The sequence below is a fragment of the Anabrus simplex genome, chromosome 10 (assembly GCF_040414725.1).
Source record: "Anabrus simplex isolate iqAnaSimp1 chromosome 10, ASM4041472v1, whole genome shotgun sequence".
In the NCBI taxonomy this organism is placed as follows: Eukaryota; Metazoa; Arthropoda; class Insecta; order Orthoptera; family Tettigoniidae; genus Anabrus; species Anabrus simplex.
This window is the reverse complement of record NC_090274.1, coordinates 114,472,277-114,493,451: the sequence shown is the minus strand read 5'-3', so window position 1 is coordinate 114,493,451 and position 21,175 is coordinate 114,472,277. Positions and strand designations below refer to the sequence as shown.

At 39.0% G+C, this 21,175-nt stretch overlaps 1 protein-coding gene across 11 annotated transcripts in view; it reads right to left on the bottom strand.

The window, feature by feature from the left end:
• The window catches only part of capt (adenylyl cyclase-associated protein 1), an 861,909-nt gene that overhangs the window by 362,586 nt on the left and 478,148 nt on the right, over positions 1-21,175 (bottom strand). For all 11 annotated transcript variants that reach the window (XR_010861164.2, XR_011018799.1, XR_011018798.1 and 8 more), the window contains 3 exons: positions 19,475-19,673; positions 17,976-18,061; positions 10,766-11,034 (listed from right to left, as the gene is read on the bottom strand). Coding sequence is in view for 3 of the 11 variants with exons in the window: in XM_067155020.2 (XP_067011121.2) it covers positions 10,766-11,034; positions 17,976-18,061; positions 19,475-19,673 (554 nt within the window). In the remaining 8 variants the exon portion in view is untranslated. The remainder of the gene's footprint in view (positions 1-10,765; positions 11,035-17,975; positions 18,062-19,474; positions 19,674-21,175) is intronic.

Sequence of the window (21,175 nt, the reverse complement as noted above, 5' to 3'; positions counted from 1 at the left end):
CGCCTGCAGAGTGCAGATCTTGGTTCCATAGCCGTAACACGTTAATATGCGCACCTACTCCGCTCGGTGATAGGCTACTATTACTGAAATATAATAAGAAATTATTGATCCAAGAACTGGTTAATATCAAAATCATTTACATTTGTGGAAAAAATAATTTATCTGAGGAAGGGGTGACAATTCCGCATGAGATTCATCATTACTACTTTGTCCCGCACTTTCTTGTAGTTCAGTATCGCCACATAGATATTCTCCGTCTCCATTATCGAAATATAGCTCTCCAGAATGTCTATTTATGAGGAAACATTCAATTTCTCCGTCAACAAGAGATGAATGTATACTTCAAGATGCCATGATGGCTACACATTAGCGGGAAAGATGTTCCACTCCAATGAAGCTGAAATAACTCCACATTGCTTCCGAAACACATGAAATGGAGTACAGAACTTCTTTGAGCATTTCCATGGAATCTCAAAGCATGACACTACATCGCGCTCATTTGTGAGATCAGAGAAGTACACACTGCGCCAAAACGCATATATACGGGTTTGGCGATGAATGGGTTAATTAAGGTACAGCTCCAGCATTTGCTTGGTGCAAAAATGGGAAACCATGGAAAACCATCTTCACGGCTGCCGACAGTGGGGTTTGAACCCACTATCTCCCGGATGCAAGCTCACAGCCCCACGACCCTAACTGCACGGCCAACTCGCCCGGTCATTCGAGGTTTTTAACTAGCATTATTTGCTGTCACAGACCATTGATTTAAAAAAATGATTAACAGAAGTTTCATGAGCTGGATTTTTGAGCAATCTAATGAGAGGTGAGAGGGAAGGAAGGGTGGGGATGGCGCAAGAAATTTTATGCTCCATGAAGGGGGTATTACAAAAACTTCATTAAGAATTTATTCATTCGACCATTTTTATTGTCTTTTTGGTGCATTTGTGGTTGAATTCAATTCGAAGTGTACCTACATCGAAAAAAGACTGAAAACTATGGTATAAACTTGTTTGCTGTTCATGCTGCAGACACAAGTTTATGCACTTCCCATGATAGAGCCTAGTGTTAATATTACTATTATTATCATTATTATCGTATAGCATTTACAAGCATAATGTGCAAAAAGATACAATGAACATATAAGTTAAAATAGAGAAATAATTAAACTAGAATGTCCAGCTTCGACAACCAGTCCACTGCACTTTGTGTCAATTCATGCAGACCCCATAAACCATCCTTAAATGCTGACAGTGGAGAGCTCTCAACAACATGACGCAACGGCTGCTTCTCAGCACCACACTCACACGCAGCACTTTCACAATATCCCCAATTTTTCATCATATATCGGCACCTGCCCTGGCCTGTTCTGAAACGGTTGAGTGTTGACGACTCATGATGAGGAAAAACGAACCCTGGCACTTTGTTATACTGAATTTTTCATGGGAGTGTAGATCAGTCCAGAGTGGATTCCGAAATTTTAACCTCATCACAGGTGAATCTCGTAAGGCTTAGAACAAGAGCAAGTTCCTGTGTGCTAAGGTCTTCTTGAGAAACTGAACTTTTTCTGCTTTTCTCCTCAGATCTAGAGGAGCACTGTTTGCTAAAACAGGCAGCCACTGAGTAGCAGTGGACTTCACTGTACCAGTAACAACTCTCGTGGTTTCATTGAGCTGTACGTCAATCTTGCTTGAATGCATGCTGTTTTCCCCACACAGGAGTGCATTAGTCACCAGCCAAGAACGCTAGAGAAAGTGAAGCAGTGCGAAGAGTGTTTGCATCTGAACCCCAGTTGCTGCCCGCTAATTTAAGCAGCAGATTTACTCTTGTACTCAGCTTCCTTGACAGATTCAGGCAATGCTGTATGAACAACAAGGATCGATCCAGTGTGACACCCAGATATTTTGGGAAGAAGTTGTGGGAGACTTCTGTTCTGTTAAAAAACCACATGTAGCTTCCAATTACCTTCCATGTTGTGCAAGTGGAGTGGCTTTTTTTTGCTTTATGTCGCACCGACATGGATAGGTCTTACGGTGACGATGGGACAGGAAAGGCCTAGGAATCGGAAGGAAGCGGTCGTAGCCTTAATTAAGATACAGCCCCAGCATTTGCCTGGTGTGAAAGTGGGGAAACCACGGAAAACTATCTTCAAGGCTGCCGACAGTGGGGTTCGAACCCACTATATCGCGGGTGCGAGCGGTGGAATGCTGTTACTTCCATTTTACTAGGATTTGGCTGGAGTCTCCATTTGTGGAAATAGTCACACATGGTAGCTAGATCCTCTATAAGTACATCCTCACAGTGTGCCAAATCCATACTCTGAGTAATAAAAGCTAGATCGTCCACAAACCGTTAGCTTCTTTGAAGTTGATCTTGGCAAATCAGGGATGTAAAGATTGAATAGATATATGGGATATGGGATATAATACCGACCCTTGAGGTAAACCAGTATTTAGTGATCTCCATCTGCTTCTTTCACCATTCAGAAATACAGCAAGCGGGTGTTGGATAACATGTTGTTTAGTAAGTTAATATGATATACTGGTGTATCTACGTATATGAATGATCAGCATTCTATAAAATTGTTTATACAAATACCCACATTCTGATGTATAAATTTTATCTAGCAGTTTAATGTCATCATAGCATTGGAATCCTGGGACAGGAAAGTGCTAACAATGGGAAGGTAGTGACTATGGCCTTAAATTAACAAATAACCTTGGGCATTTTATAAGTGTGGAAATTCCCACCACGAGACACTCTCATCCCCTGCTGCCCATCACCAGCAAGACAATGTGTCGTTTAACGCATGCTCCTCCCCAAACCACAGCAGGCTTAGCACGGCCAAGAACTCTTACCCACAAACAGATTCGTCGAAGTCTTTGCCTGCAGTTTAGCACGAACTGTAAGTCACATCGTGGCCGTTCATGAAAAGAAGAACAACAATGAGAACCTTCACTGTAATTATCCGTCGACAGCAAACGATTTAACACTCACCCAAGAAAATGCAAACGATAAAGTATTTTATTTCCTGACAACACACATTCTGTCATCAAAGGCATGCTAAGACAAAAACTAGAGGTAGAGATACCTAGATAGGCAAGGGAATGATAACAGAATTATAGTCAAATTTTAATATAGTTGTTACTTTTTCAGGTATAACTCTTTTACAATATGTTTTATTTTTTCAGGTAGTTTATAAATTTATTACTCAAAATTTGTTTCAGCAAACTGAAGAACCTAACAATTATAATTTGTAATATCTGAAGCCATTTCATTTCACTTGACTCCAAGTTATTTTGTAACTCTCTGCCGAAACTAAGTTTGATTAAATACATTTACTAACTACCTGCAAGAAAACATAAGGTAACAGTATTAAAGAGACAACAGTTATAAATCAACAGAACAGTATCCTCCAACTCCCTGCAACAAGTTGGACAGACTCATTCCTTCCGACACTCTGAAGCCACAGTCCAGCTTGACTTGGGTAGCAGCAAGATGAGGAAGAATGCCCATTCACCCAATACTTCCCAAAGAAACAATAGTCAAACGCTTTCTTGTAGTCTAGAAAAACAAATCAGCATCGGTATGTTGAATTCATATATCTTTTCAAGGACACACACACATACGCAGACACACCACGGAATCTGTTTCGATATCTGAAGGGAAGAGCTGATCTTCAGCAATTATCTCACACATTCAGTGCAACACAATGTTCTGTCGTTACGATTGTGAGTCCAGATTTCTTCCTGCAGATCATCACACAAGAGTAGCAAAGTTTGTATACACTAACATTTACTGTCCATCTTCAACTAATTATTATTATTTGATAGGAAATTCAATTCTACCTTAAAGGCATGTTCCTTTTTATATGACTAACAGTTTACCCATCATTTTCGTTTTTACTGTGTAACATTGTCAACTCACCACCGCTAAATTCGTCATTTTCCGCGCTTTCTTTCCGATGTTTGACATCCGCACACTGCCACACCGTGGAACTACTGTCAGCCGATTACCTGCATTAAACGTGGATGACGTCATCAACTCTACACACTTCACGGACTTTCTCGGCGTTTCTTCTGCCGTGTGTCATGATTTCCCCTGTACCTCCCCTCTCCAACTGGCCTATATAAGCAGCCCCCTTTGCCTACTACTTCGAGGCATTTTTCGGCTGTTGTGTTATTACATGTAACCAATCTCATGTTGTGTTATGCCGATGTAAATGTTCACACTAGTATGGGACTACGTTCTCGAGTGGTTTTACTCGATAAGGGAGCAGCTGGATGTCTAATTCCTTTGTTTAGAACGCTGTTTTAAGTTACGTGACTATGAACTCTCTGTGTGTCAAAACTCTCGAAATTTCTGGTACTTCAAAATTAGTTTACATTCTTCTACTGCGTAATACTCGCATCTTGAACTTGTTTACGTTTATCCTGCTGACTGCTTGTGCATTGCTATTTAAATGTTCCCTCTTTGTACAATCCACGTTTACATCTCGTCGTCCAGCACTTGCATATGTCACTTCCACGATCCCTTTTTATCTTTCGTAAATAACAATAATCATAACAACCTACCTGCCATAATTGGATAAACCACGAGCCAAAACACAGAAAGGGTTTCTTTCCTTGGAAAACTCCTAGGTTAGGAAGAAAATTTGCAAGTTATTTTTTTGTAGAAAACAATTCTAAGTCGACTTGGTGAACCAACAGTTAACAGCATTTCATGAAGCAATTTACTCAATTCTTTACCGGATGTCATGACAAATCTACTTTTTTATCATTCTCGATGCCCATAGCAGTCATGAGTTCAGTTTCATTCATAGTTACAACCTCTTCGGGCACAATTTTACAGAAATAAATGAGTGTAGTTTTCCAACCATCTGTTTGAGCACCATTGCTGTAGTGTTTGTAAACAAACCTTCATCGTCTTGGCTTTGCCATTCTATTTCATTTTATTTCGTAGTTTTCCATTAGGCAAGAGTTATTTACTCTGTATGTATATTGTTATTTGATTGATTACATACATTTTTAGTACAGTGTGCGGCTAAATATGGAATTTTCATTATGGAAAATCAGTGATGAGTAGGGTTCATAAGTTTATGACCTAAAGAAGTGCAAAATATGCCCTACGAACTAGCTAAATATTACCTAAAAACTGTAAAATACTACTTAAGCATTTTAATGATGGGTAGTATTATTATAGTTTTACCATGACTAATATGAGACCAGGTGTGAGGACTCTGCCATTAGAGCATGGTAGTTTGTGGTCCCGCCACTGCAAGTGATTATATCCAACACGTGCTCCGACAAGCTGGGTATAGAAACGTGCGGGAGACGTTTCTGTGCGAGATATTTCAGTAAATAAGTTGACAGTTCCTATACTCAATTCATTGTCTGCTGTGTACTTCAAGCATGTATCTTATGTGGCTTGATTAATTTAGTAGTTCAGCATGCCATGCCTGTAAGTCAGGCTATGGTAGAGTAGTTCATTATATGAATTTTGTTTCACCACCAAAGGACAAAAATCAATTTGAAAAACAGACCAGAGCTTTTCCATGGAAGGATACCGAGTTAACACGTAATAGCAGAATTTGTCATGTTCATTTCTCTGATGATTTGATAGTAAAATCGGATAATGTTATAGTGCATTGTGAAAGAGTGGATATCTCTCGTGTGAGATGGAAATTACGTCCAGGAGCAGTGTGCCTTACATTTTCCCTAATTTGCCGAAATACCTTTCAAGTGAGATTAAGTCCCGTGATACTCCCAAAAGAAAAAAAGAACCTAAACACCATCAGGAAAAGAAGAAAGAAGACTAAAAACAGGAGTGCAGCAGCGAATGGGGAATGTAATGTTGAGGCCGTAGCTCTTATTTCCATGTACAATTTATTCTACTGTAACCCACCATGGTATTTTAGCTGTAATCTCTCATTTTTTAAAAGACTGCGTATATACTTATCAGTTACAGAGTAATACGTTTCCTCTAGGATCATTCCTAACACCAACTGATCGGTACTGTGGAGCTTGCCCACTCTAGAGCTGCTTGAATTCAAAGAGTCCTCACACTTTTTCTTACATTCGTCATGGTATTACTAACATTAACCGTACCAAAAAGTGATAAGCGATAATACAGCAGGCATATTCAATCATACAAACTGACAGAGCTGCAGTAGGTACGTTAAAACTATTCACTCAGTATCACAGCCCTGACGTGCATTTCTCAACCTGCAAGCTATCTCCTTCGGAAAAAGGAAAGATACAGTGGAACCTCGATTCTCCACTTTCGGAGGGACCATGCAAAAAAAAAAAAAAAAAAAAAAAAAAAAAAAAAAAAAAAAAAAAAAAAAAAAAAACAACCACACACAACACAGGAAAAATGAAAATCCGGGAATGAATCAACCATCAACAATTGGCTAAACATCACAAAAATTAAATATTTATATTTATAATCTTACAAACACTCCTAAACCAAACCAAACCAAACCAAACCAAACCAAACTACAGCCCCAATGAGCCTTCTGCCTACCAAGCGAGGTTGCTTGGTCCGAAGGTCTGCAGATTACGAAGTGAAGCATGGTCAGTGTGACAAATCCTCTTGGCCGTTATTCCTGGCTCTCTAGACCAGGGTCGCTATATCACCATTAAATAGCTCCTCAATAAAGGTAATCGTAGAATGAGTGAACCTGGAACCAGCCATCAAATTCAGGTAAAAAATCCTGACCTGGTCGGGAATCAAACCCGGGCCCTCTGGGTGAGAGGCAGGAAATTTAGACTGTGGGGCCGGCTTCAAACCTTAAGTACCGGTATGCGACTTAAAAATCTCGAAACTTTACATTAGTTTTACCAGGAAAACTTTGTCAGTTTCCTCTGAAAACTTCTTTCAGTTCAGCAACTTTGATCAGCCAAACTCTTCAAAAACGAATACCCGTAACGCCAAGCCAAACAACAATCGACCACAAGTAGTTTTTAATTCTCTAATCTAATAAAATAAAGCACATTAGATACAAAAGCGCCCAACATGATGGCGAAATCCCATTTTTATCTTCCCTTGTAATTTGGTCACCGGTATACTGTTCGTAGTCAGTTTACAGAAATCTTGCACTGCGTAAATTAGGCCTACATCGACTTTTAAAGGTTATGTTGAACTCGAGAATATGGTTTTGAATGTATTGATCCTCAAGTTCTCGAATGCAGTATATTCAATTTTGCCCGTCACTAATCACAATCAAATTGGAAAGAGAAAAAATATCATTAACACTTCCGAAATTACGGCAGTCGGTATGACTGCGAATGATACTATTTTTAAATGTACCGTACGCAAATAAAATGACTGCAGCTTTTATAACATTTCAACACACAAATGTGAAATTCCCAGTCTAATATTAGAACCAAAACAGTAATAGGCAATCCCAAAACCTCCCATGGCTTCATGTACAGTATGTAAGGTGCAACATCTGTTCTGGTCTCGATAACAATCGTATACGATAATATTAAAATAATCAATTTGTGTTACTTAAGAAGGAGCAGTGACTATATAGTGCCCAGTGTCGGTGACCATCGTTCACAGTTATTTTTCAGGTTTTGGGTAAAATTAACTCTGGAATGAAATATGAACCTTGCTGATGAGTATGGTGAAATTTGTTGGCAAATGAAAGCAACAGATCTGACTTCGAAGATACTGAGATTCAGAGTCTGATTCGGAACGTGCATCAGCTATTTCATCCCATCAAATATCGGAAAATGAAGTTACGACAGCATGGTCCTTCTGAGCAAGGCATGCCAATACGTTTTCCCTCTAATATTTGAGATTTTAACACCAAGATTGGACAAGGACGAAGATTTGACTTGGTACGAGACTATCGTCTGGGTGTACCTAACTAACAACAGGGGAGACAGGCTATTTGAATTTTGTCAAGAAAACAAACTGGTCGTCACTAACACTTGGTACAAACTATTCAAATGTCGCTTATAAACATGGATTTCACCTTTGGAAGCGGACCCCAATGAACTAGAAAGAAACCACATTGATTATATCCCGATTAAAAAAAGCAATATAAGAACATGATCAAAAGAATAACATACATGGTGCAGACATTTGCTCCGACATATCCCAATAGTAGGAGATGTACAATTGAAATTAAATAATGTCTTAAACCAAATCAGGCTTCAAACTGAATGGACACTACTGAATTACAAGATACTACAACAAGACAAGCAATTAAAGAAGAGTTCAACAGTAACACAATGGCAAATGTTGATAACGCACAAATCAGGCAGGAAGCCCTGAAAGACATATTGGTTGGTGTTTGTAGAAAACATCTACGGACAACAAAGATACAGAAGACGAATGAGGTACTGAAGCTGATGGAACAAGGACGACTAGCAAAACAGAAGGTACGGCTTCAAAACATCAAAGACTGGACTTGCATCAACAACACCGAACAACTCTTCAAGTTGGCTAACTAAATAAATGGGTGCTTTCTCCAGGGTGATTACCAACGTCTGGAAGACTGGGTATGACATTTGAAGAGGAAGAAGAAGAAGAAGAAGAAGAAGAAGAAGAAGAAGAAGAAGAAGAAGGAGAAGAAGAAGAAGAAAAAGAAGAAGATGATGATGATGATGATGATGATGATGATGATGATGATGATGATGATGATATAGGGGCCAGAGTGATGAAACTTTTGCTACTGTATTACAAGTACATTATTGACAATTGGTATATCTCAGTTTGCGACATGTGTACCGCCTTACCGACTTTCAGCAGTAGAAGTCAAACATAGACAAGAAAATATAAAGACCAAGAACAGAAAGAACAAATTAAACCCCTAAACACTTACCTTCAGTAAGTGAATTAATTACCCAGAGACCATGAACCAAAATAAATCTTGGTACGGCAATGAATTGCTAGTCTACAATTAAAGAAAACAAGTTTCTCATACTGAACATAATTTACATATTTATTAAATCAGAATGAAACCATTACTAGTGGGGAAAACGTCCAAGAAAATAAAAACCACCCAAAACTAAGTTACAATAAATTAAACCTAGAGATTAAACCTTAACGCACCACCCGGAGGAAGAAATAAAATAAAATTATATATTTGCGTAACTTCCAAACAACCAAAAACTCTTGTGAAATTATTAACAAGTTTCATGCATCTCGTCTTCTAATAATATATTCTTTTCAGAAGACTTTCTTAACTCATCTAAACATTTTCATTACTCTGCAAACAGGCAGAATAAATTATCACCAAGGAGATTCCACACGGCCTCGTGGATCAGAAAATGACAGGCTTAAACTGACAGAAGGCCAACACCAAAGAGGAAGAGGGATAAATAAAATTACATAGAAGCAACACCAATGCGACCAGTTACCATGGCGACGTAAGCATGCCAAGAGACCTTAGCCACCACAAAAACATGAACCAAAACAACAATGGTCCAGCAAGAAAGGTATCAAGGGAATAAAGAATAAACTTACAAATACCCGGTCAAAATTAAATAAGGAGAAACAGAAGTTAACAAGAAACAAAAATGAATCAAGAGACTGGTACCCAAGTGAAATCGCATAGTTTTAAAAATTATACACAGAGTAGTTTCATAGAATTGCTCAACAGTATTAATCTGTAAATTATTTCAATTAATCACACACTTTATTTTTACAAAACGATTTGGAGGTATAACTAGAGTAAATACCAGTTGGAAACCCAACTTAGAGAAAACTAAGGTAACTCAAAAAAGAATAGTGGGATGACTTAACAAATTCAAGACCCACGACGATTCTGAAGATGAATGAATTTCAACTCATTTTTCTTCACGCAGCCAGAAGCAGATGCAAGACAGAAATGAAGAAGAGCGTTGGAGTTTGTAGAAGCATTCCAGCATCCATTACTGACATAAATAAAATATTCTTGAAGTTACTAAATTCATAATGAAAAATTGAGATGTTTCCAGAGTCCAATAAGGCAGCACTAAGGACTAAATCCTTTATGCAGAACCCTGTTATCCTGTATCCATGCGGTAGATTGGAACCGGATCTAGAAGTGAGAACGAAACACGTCTTGACTTCATCGTACTCCGGCGATTACTCATGGCGTCGCACGCCTACAATCAGCATGGACCTCCCAACAAGGAAGGCCCTTAGCGCTGTGATTGGCCAAAGAAGGAGCAAGGAGAGGGAGAGACTCGCTCTCAATGTAACACCACAAGTTAGGGCAAGAGATCGTACAAGATGCAATTTTAAGAATTACAGGAGAAAACATTAAAGCAATATAAGAGCATAGCCACAATGACGAAGGTGATATCAAATAAATGTGAGCAAAGCCACACAGGAAGTAACAGTGGAATACAATGCGGAAATAATTTCCGAAAGATACCAATTTCTACAGCACGAATGCCGTTTCAAAAATATATCTCAGAAGAGCAGTATTTTGAATTTGGGAATTACACTTTTTGAACAGACTGAAAATTTTTCTAGTCAAAACATTTCCACAATTTCGAGTCAACACGACAATCCTCAGTGTATTAGTTTTACGTAGATATATATGAAACTTTGTAGATTTAATCAATCAATCAATCTTGCATTTTATTTAGACAAGTCAAAGCTGCACCACAAGATTTAACATTGGCAGTTCTAGGGTTAAACTACCTGCTTCCCTGACAGCCTATAATACTCTGGAAGTGATACAAAAGAATTACTGAAATCAGCTGTGTTGTTACCCTCCAAATAGAAACTTTCTGTTTTAATAACTATGGGACAGTATACTCACTAGCAGTGATGCCTTCTCCTCTGTTGATCTCGGCGAAGAGTGCCGAGCGGTCTTGAGCGGCAGGGTCCAACGACGGGGCCATGTCCCCTGTTGGGAGCATGGGAGGTGGAGGAGGTAGTCCAGACGGTGGCGGAGGAGGAGGAACTCCGCCTCCAGAGGCCTTACCTCCGCCCCAGACCAAACCTGTCGTGTGGTGCTGTTTCACAAACTTCTGGAGCTCTGTCAGCGTCTCCACCCATGCGTCCACCCAGGACTTGTGGGTCTTGTCCCTGAAGAAGCAAATGAAATCATATACTGGATGGGAAGTTCCTGGGAACCTAACAAATATTGTTTTCACGTCACACACTATTTCACTTGCCAGTGACTGTGATCATACAAAGAACTCCTAGGATACTCTTGTTTTCTCTACAATTTGCTTTACGTCTCACCAACACAGATAGGTCTTATGGCGATGATAGGATAGGAAAGGCCTAGAAGTGGGAAGGAAGTTGCCATGGTCTTAATTAAGGTACAGCCCCAGCATTTGCCTGATGTGAAAACGGGAAACCATGGAAAACCATCTTCAGGGCTGCCAACAGTGGGGTTCAAAACCACAATCTCCTCAATACAAGCTCACAGCTGTGCAACTAACCACACGACCAACTCGCTCAGTCCCTAGAATACTAAATTCATTTCTTTTTATAGTAAATATATCTGCAGTTATGCCAAAACACACCTGGGGTCCTTCCTGATGCCATTCATTCCAAACTTGAATAATTCAGAATATAAACCCATATGCATTCCATTCTCTCCGGCAGACATTCTACTTACAATATTTGTGTATTTAAATACAGTAGAACCCCGCTTAACTGAAACCCGGCTTCGAAATGCTATGGCAAAATTGTATTTTAATATTTTGTTTTTACCCTCTTGATTTTAGCCGTCATTATTAATAATTCTCTTGCTATATGTGCTGAGAGCTACTAGGCAAACACTATTTTTATATTATGACTTATGCCAGAATCCACGTGTAGCATAAAACAAAACTGTTTCTTACCTTCTAGTTCATTGCATGATACACTTTTCTTGAACAAGCAGGAATTATTATTACTGTATTATTATTAATACCGTACTGAATTATCACATGTAATAACTGAATTATTCGCCATGAAGATTATGCAAACGACTCCGACTTTGACAATAACAGTTCTGACAACAGAGTTACAGCAGATGATAAATTTAATGGACTGGACATAAGATTGATTTCGAATTTTTAATAAAATACAGTACCACATGCTTTAATTACACTACCGTAATAAATTACTGTATACAGTATTCAGTTCAGATGTAACGAAAAATTGTTTCATTATTTCAGATTGCTTTGCGCTTTGTTGAACAAACCAATGAATCTACACCAGCTGATTTATTGTTCATTAAAAGACGGCACGACATAGCTGCACAACAGCGCTGCACAAAGAAAATTGAGAAGAAAATCACTGATTTTATACAATGAGTGACATTATGTAAGACATTTTAATGTTAATATACAGTATGCACTTTTGCTTAACAGAGTCTATGCATTTTTATTTCGACATTTAACTTCCGGCCTCTGTGGCTCAGACGGCAGCGCGTCGGCCTCTCACAGCTGGATACCGTGGTTCAAATACCGGTCACTCCATGTGAGATTTTGTGCTGGACAAAGCAGAGGCGGGACAGGTTTTTCTCTGAGTACTCCGGTTTTCCCGTTCATCTTTCATTCCAGCAACACTCTCCCTTCTCATTTCATAGTATCTAACAGTCATTTAAAAATCACTTTGGGAGTGGCGACCCCATCGTACTAATAGCCTATACATGATTCACTCATTACATCCCTGATCCGGTCAATGACTGGAAGGTTTTCATTTTCACTTAACTTCCGAAAATATTTGTCATGTGTCATCCGACAAACAACGTCAAACCGTAGTGGTTCAGCCCCCTTTATTTTGAATAAATGGGGTTCTGCTGTACTAATTCTTTTTCTGCGATAATACCGTATTTACGTGAATAATCTCCGCCACAGAATAATCCCCGCACCCTAAATTTAGGAAGGCGGATTTTGAAAAAGAAATGCCAACACTGACTCAAACAAAACCCGCACCCCAATTTCGTGCCTCAAATTTTCTTTTTAAAAAATATGCGGGTATTATTCGCGTAAATATGGTAATTTTCTTTTGAAATGGAGCCATGTTATTTCTAATTTTCATGCTTAATGTTCTCCAAGTCTGTAATTTATCGTTATCCTAAGAGCAGAATTTATTTCTACTTCTATTGTTGGTGCTTTTCTTTTCAGAAAGACTGTAGTATTAACCCTCGAAGTGGCGGTCATTTGGCAGCGATATTTTACCAGTGTTGCAGACTCTTAGTATAAATTGTGTTAAAAATCGTTGACCTGTTATACATACATAAACAGCACACCCTTTTATCCTCAAAAGTACAAGGAATAAGATGATGATGATACTAAAGCTGTTATTTATCATCATATTATTTTTATTTTTGCAAAAGTTTTGCTATATATAAAATGTTTATATTTAGGTAAATTTAAAAAAATGACATATACAAAAGAAGCACCAGTTCATAGTAAACAGGTGCGTACCAGTATATAGTTCATAATACTGTTCTTAGCTGGAAAAATTATACAACAATGTATACAACGATTGTATGCTACCACTTGTAGGCCTACATTTCACTCACAGTCACTTGGGTGGGTCTTTCTTTTTACTCCATGACTGTGAGGCCTCCAGAAGTGCACTAGTTTATAACACCCCTGGTGAATACCACCATTACATCCTCGACACCAGAATGTAGACTTCTTCTCTTTCTTCTTCTTTACTTTCAAGCACACAACACATAGGCGATTGTTATTCTGTGGCAATATTTCGAGAGCATGAGAGGGGCCTCCTGCATGACCTGTTGGCCTCACAACTGGAATTGGAAACTGTTCATTTAGCAATCTCCTAACTATAGTGATCATGAAGTCTCATCTTGCTAAAGGCTTATCAGTGTTCTTTATGTACAGGACGTATGTGTCAAATAATGTTATATCTAGAAGATTTGAAAAAAACTGCTTCCAGTACCTTCTATTGGGTCTGGAACAAGTGGCATGGAAAATGCACTTACCTTTATTATCTACACCTCCCATGAAGTTATTGTACTTATGAATCAGTAGTGTTTTCAACCCCTCATTTCCCTCATTGTAACATCCCACTGTGAGACAATAGACTGGTTTCCTTGCTTTCGTCTCTTTATAAGCAACCAGTAGAACGTCACCTTGGCTAAAGTAAACGATTTGTCTAGGTTCAAGTTTTGTACCTAAAACAATCTGAGACAGTCCCTTTGAAGATTTATTCACTGTTCCTGTGAGGAAATGATTCAGTATTGCTGAGATGAGTGCATATCAACACTTCAGATTGATATCAGAAGGAAAACTGGCGACTAAATATAGCTGGCTCAGCTAAGACATTCGTGTGGCCGGCCGCCGAGTATGTAGCAGCTAGCAAAAGACAGCGGAATTATGACGCTACTTTGGCAACGATTTACACTAGATTAGTGTAAGATGTTATTATACAAACTATTTCATGATTATGGCCGAACATTTCTCCTTCAATTGATTCGTGATTAGCACATTTCAATGAATAATAATAAGATTATCGAAATAAAATAAAGAACATGTCAAAACGCCTGATATCAGGCGCTTGCCACTTGGAGGGTTAAGGGCACATGGACATAAAAAGTCAAGCCAACAAAAATTCACTTGTTTGAATAGAGTAAGTTTTTCTCGATAAATACGTATATAAAACGTGTATTTCTACAATAAAACTGTATTTTAAATGACTTTCATAAAAAAGCGAATGCCACTCCGCTAATATTACATTTCCAAATAAAAGGAACTGTAAGCCAGTACACTTCTTTAATGCTATAGGATTTACGTCCCAGTAAATACTTGTACAGTTTTTGGAGATGCTGTAATTTTGTCCCACAGGAGTAAATTTGCTGACACAGGGCTGGTGCACCTTCAAATACTGCTGGACTGAGCCAGGATTGAACCTGCCAACTCGGGCTTAGAAAGCTTCTTGACTTCGACACGTGCATTTAGAATGGTTTGGATGTTCTTGCCACTGGAGGAATTCACCTAGGTGAATCCATCTCTCCTTACTTCACTTTCTCACCCTAGAAGTGCAATCCTGATGGCCTTGAATCATTATTAACACACGCAGTTCTTATGACTAAAAAAGATAAGAGGAATCTGGGTTGGTGGGGACGTTACCTGCTGAGTAACGCAGTGCAGTTCTCCTACTACCCTCATATTCAGTGTTTACTGTAAGCAGCCACAGGAAAGATGTCGTCGTACATTTAAACACAAAAACTAAGGTTATAGAAGCTCGCAAGAAGATCAAGCTGTCTGTTAAGCAGAACATCAGGAAGTTTAAGATCGCTAAGTAGAAAATGATGCGATAGTGCAGTATATGAACATCTCTCTGCCACTGTACAAAATAAACAGGGTGTCTGAAAATAAGTTACAGAAAATTTATAGGCATAATAAATCCAATAATATAAAAGAGGATCTTTTTTCCTAAACCCTTTAGTTAATCGTCTGGGGCAACTGGTTCATATCTCTTATGTCCTGCGACGTAGTGCACTGAATTCGCAACAGAATGTTAGCAGTGAAATGGGTTAATATTAGCATTAAAAATTCTCAAGGTAAGTGCATGGCATACGCAGAAATGATCAGAATCTCTTCACTTTACAAAGCTGAAATCTTGTAATAAAAGAATCTCTTCAAGCGAACGGAGAACAGACATGAGCATGTGACTAAGGAACGCATGGTATCAGCTGTTTACATGTGCTGTGCAGTTGGCAAGCAATACAGTAGTGTGCATTGTGTGACTCAACACTTGCAGGGGAGGGGAGTGGACAAGCAGGACATCGGAAAAGATAAATAAAGCAACATTTGCTGTAAGTTTTCGTGTTTGAGCCCTGTGGCACGTGACACACTACAAAAAATGAAATAAAAAATATTAACATTCACAATGTGTACAATACATAAACAATTAACAGAATTCAATTATCAAAATTTCTCCTTTAATGGCCTAAGGAAAAGCACACCATGTTCTGTCAAGAAATCTAAATCTCACAAAGAAAATGTTTGGGGTTAATAGCGGTGTACATTTCTGATCAACACTTATCAAAAGACAATAATAATGTACGGATCTACTTTGGACTTAGTTTCATTAGGCTATATCCTAGGATACTTTGTTTAATACCTGTCAATACTGCAGGATGTGCTTGCAATGTTTACTTTTATTACATATGTTACATGGGTATGTAATTTCAGTAATTATTTTGTAGTGTTGCGAAGGTTGACACGCATAAAATGTAGACTACTGTGTTTACCGACATGCTATATAAAACAAATGCACTCTGCTCACCGGAAACCAGCAGGAGTTTTATTACTTGTATTCCAGTTGTGTACGCCAGTCGGTTCAGGATACCTTAGCACATGATTTTGATGATGATGATGATAATAATAATAAAAAATATGCTACATTATCTGGGCATTATGATCAGATGTTGCTCAGTGATACACCACCAGAACTAGCAAGGTTGCATGTGAGCGAGCGACACATCAGTATACTACGGTAGCGCACCGCCTGACGTTATCAAGCAAGACAGATCGGCTCGCTACACGCTGCATAGGCTGACACAGAAGTTGCTCAACGATTGAACTTACATTTCTTTGTCGTTTTTCCGGTGAGCTTTCACCAGGAGGAAATAAAAAAACGCCACATCGATTTTTGTTTCAGAACACTGTCATCTTACAATTTCCTTAAACTTATTTTCAGACGCCTTATATATAAATCCACTGACGGAATATCTACTGGAAGTATGTACTTACAATTTTTATTTTCTCTTATTTGTAATTTTTTTTTAATTTGTCTTTAGTATTGGCAAAGTTAGGACTCGTGGTCCTCTCTTAGACTTAACCATTTCACAGTATAGTAAAAATGAAGAATGGTAAATAAAAAGAGTCATTTGTAATATAAATTCAGAGTATATGATATATAAGAACCACTTTATACTAAGCTGTACATATCAGAGGAGCAGGTATTATGCTGGCGAAAAGAGGAAAGTTTTGTAAATTTTGGGGACAGGTACTAGCGAGTTCTCACAGGGATCTGAAAACCAACAAGGCTACCTGAAGTTTTCAGAGTTCTCAAAATTTCAGAAGGGAAAGTTGCTTGTAATAAGGTGTGACATGTGAGTCATAATGTAAGAAAAATATATATCTGATGCAGGAATTCATGGTCTTCTGTATCGTCCTAATTTGTTCATTACTTGCATCACCTTTATTAAATGGAATCCTGCATACAACAAAATAATTTTCAGTCCGTAAGGATTCTGCTGCATACAGGATTTACCGTTCTTTTGAATAAAAATAAATAATAAAGTAAAAATGAAAAACGTGACCTTTAATTTAGGCTTTTAGAAAGGTTTGGTTTCTATGTTAAAGAAAAAAAAAAAAGACAACCACCATGTAAATTAACTTTTTCTGGGACAGAGAGCTAGGTTTAGCATAAGAAAGGTGGTGGAGCAGACAGGCAGTCTGACAAGCAAATGCATTGCCAGGAACACATACAAGGACTGATACTAACGGATATCCCATGATTTTCTAACCGCTAGCTGATAAGACAGAAGATGTAGAAAACAGAAAAACACTGAGAACAGAAATTGTGGAATTGAAGGATCTGTCTGAGAAGAAATCAAAAACAACAAAGACCTTCGCGGAAGAGGAACAAGCTACGACGAGATGGAGAATGTAGGAGTGTTGGCTTACGAGAAAACAACTTATTAAAGTAATGAGAGTTGTATAACTGTAGCCCATTGGTGGTTGAAATGAGTATTAAAATAATAATAATAATAATAATAATAATAATAATGTACTGAGGGAGTTGGCTACGTGGTTTGATCATGCAGCTGTCAGGAGATGGTGGGTTCAAACCCCACTGTTGGCAGACCCAATAGTTTCCCATCTTCACACCAGGCTGTACCTTAATTAACACCGAGGTCGCTTCCTTCATAGTCCTGTCCAGCCTGTGTTGGTGCAACGTAAAACAAATAGCAAAATAATAATGATGATGTGTACTTAATATCTCTCACAAGAAGCTCAAGTGTTGAAATTTGCCTTGAAACTCACTTCTCCTTCCAGTCCTTGAGCACTCTGTTGGTGTAGAACTGCCCAGCGTCGTTCATCTCCTTGACGTACGGAGCTGGTGCAGGACTCTGGAAATATTACAACCACATTACCATCACAGAACACTGATCTTACATAATACTAAATAACAGCCTTAGACTTGATGAAGTAAAGAGGGAGACATACAGATCTTGATCATCAATAAATTGGCTACAAGTGGAGGGAGTTACTGCTGTATTCAGCCGAAAGAACAGTCAAAGGCAAGGACAAGACAGACAGATAAATTAAATAGATTTGAACTCTAGAATAAAGCTACAAACATTTTACCTACAACACATTTTTTGAGCATTACTATGTTACTCTCGAGTGGTTGTTTTCTCTGTGATTCAGTACTAGAGTGTCCACCTAGAGATACCAAGATTGTGGGTTCAAATGTAACAGAGGTAGTCAATTTCCAATCGGCACTCGCCGTCGTACGATGGCAATACATTTGGTGTTTACCTGAAAAGAGTAATTAAAACCCAGCCATAGACCATGTAATGGATACACATTTCTCTGCCTACATGGCATCAAATTAAAATGTCTGCACACGGTAGGGACCACAATTAGTTTCATTATACATGCTGGCCTTTACTCAGTTTTAGACTGATCCAGTAGGTTTTCATTAACTTGCTGCGTCAAGCATGGCGTTAATCCGACCATTTTACATCCTAGAAAGTCCCGAAAGTCACGATGCTCATTCTGAAAAGGCCCTGTTTGTGAGCATCACCTGGCCATAGGCCCATTTCTTTAAGATTTTTCTTAACGTTAAAGTACCAGGGAATTACAGTGTTTGGTTTTGGGTCAAAATTGTCAAAAATGCGTTATGTACATCCATCATACGTGACCGTAGAAGTGAGCCCTGCGATCTTCTCCATCTTAGAGTAGATTTCTTGTCTGGATTTTCTTATGTACATACTGTTTTTGTAGTTAGGGCCAAGAATGTTGTGCAGAATATTTCTCTCTTTTTGCTCTAACACGGCAAGCACACATTTCTGAGAGAGGATAATGCATGCTGATGCACAGACAGATACCAGCTTGATAACAGTGTTATAATGGTAAACTTTTGTATTATTATTAAACTTAGTTGGCAACAAGGAGGGCAGGACCAGACATTTTTCTGGGTATTGCGCAGAATTCATCCCGGAAGTCCTCGAAGAATTGGCAGCTTCGAATGCCAAACGTGCAGACAACTTCCAAATCTCAGTCTCCTAATAACTTCAAATAACTTTCCAAATGCTAAAATTCTGGAAAAATTCTCAAACAGAAAAATCCAAGAGTTCTAGAAAGTCACTGACCTGCACAGCTGGCAATATATCTAAGAAAATAAAATCTAAACATCTTGAGTTATATTTAACCACAAATAATGGGAGATTTGGGAAAAACCTAGAGGTGCTGGACAATGTTTTTACTTTGGCTATTTTACTACTTTGTCTAGCAACCTCCCTTTTTGAGGAACTCACCATGGTGACCCAGCCGAGGGCTGCGATGCTCTCGCTGATGGCACTCAGGTGGTTGAAGTGCTGTGAACCCCGGTGTTTTTCTCTGTAGTCCTGGATGGCGCGGATTTCTCTCGAAGTGGGTTCCAGTTGCTTCATGATCTCGTCCTGAGTGGCCGGAGCTTTGGACTGAGCGGCGTGCGTGAGGTACTGCAGCTGGGCCCTGCGACAAGTCACAACAATACATCAGTGAACTGACTTGCAAACAATAGCAGGAAGGAACGAAACGTAACACACTGTACATTACAACACAAGCTTGTTGAATGGGCTCCTCACTTTCACCTTCCATAGTAAACTGCTCTTCTCTTTGGATCCAAACAGTACAACACTCATGTTCAAGTTAAGCGACCATCGACATATATATATATATAGTTACAATTTGCTTCACGTCACACCGACACAGATAGGTCTCATGGCGATGATGGGATAGGAAAGGGCTAGGAGTGGAAAAGAAACGGCCGTGGTCTTAAGGTACAGCCCCAGCATTTACCTGGCATAAAAATGAGAAACCACGTAAAACCATCTGCCGACAGTTGGGTTCAAATCCACCATCTCCTGAATGCAAGCTCACACATGGCCTGATGCAGAGTATGGGGAGCATTTATGTATCCTGTATTGCTATGCGAGGTCATCACACCACATATTGACCGGCGGAGGGACGCCACACAAGGTCAGTGCCATCCACCGTCTATGTCTGGTTTTTCTGTATACCTGGTGTTAGTAACACTGTGTTACAAGTCAAATTGTTGCTAGGACCTCTTTTAGTGCACACATCATCACCATGCCCCATATTTTTCTATACCAATGCACTATGAGAGACTTTGTCTCTTTACAAAATTGATGCGTGCTTGGTGGAAAAGGTGGAAATATTTTACTCTTAATTTTTAATTTAATTGTAATCACAGTTCAATATGGACCATTCAAAATGAAACTCATATCAATACGAGATCACCAACTATGCTCCAGCTATAATAAGGTCACTAGATTGTTTCCACAATTTCCAGCGACAAATACAAACACGAGTTTAATCTACTTTTTATATTGAGCCGCACGTTAGTTCGCCATTCCGTTACATTATGCCTTACACATTTTAAAAGGATAAAAATAATTATACTTATTTACTCACTTCATGTTACCACTTTCACGACTCGAAATAATTTTCATGTTTTTTCTGTTCCCCTGTGTTCTGCAACGAAGGATTTCTTACCGTTCCCGACAATAAAAGTTGTTTGGCATAGAGAAAAACGGGAAGTTACACGCTGCAGAACTGACATTCACTTGTATTACATGAAATATAAAGGAGCAATCAGAAAGTTTCCATTCGACGGCCATACAGTCCTGAATCTGGATGCCGAACAGGCAAAATCACCGTGAGGATTGAGGCACCAGGTTGAAGATCTCTGTGTGGTAAAACATTGTGTCCTGCTGCATGAAGAAGCCTGCTGCACATCCTCGTCTGACAGGAAGCGTTGATCCTTCAAGGCCTTTTTGAGGGGACCGAAGGCATAACAATCACACGGGGAGAGATCAGAACTATAGCGCAGGTGCTCCAGTGTCTTCCACTTGAGTTATTGTTGTCCGTAATGGAGGAGGCTGGCCTCCCAGATTGACCGACGTCTTGCGTCCAAATGCGACCCGCACCAAACTTGGTGCACCATTCCACAA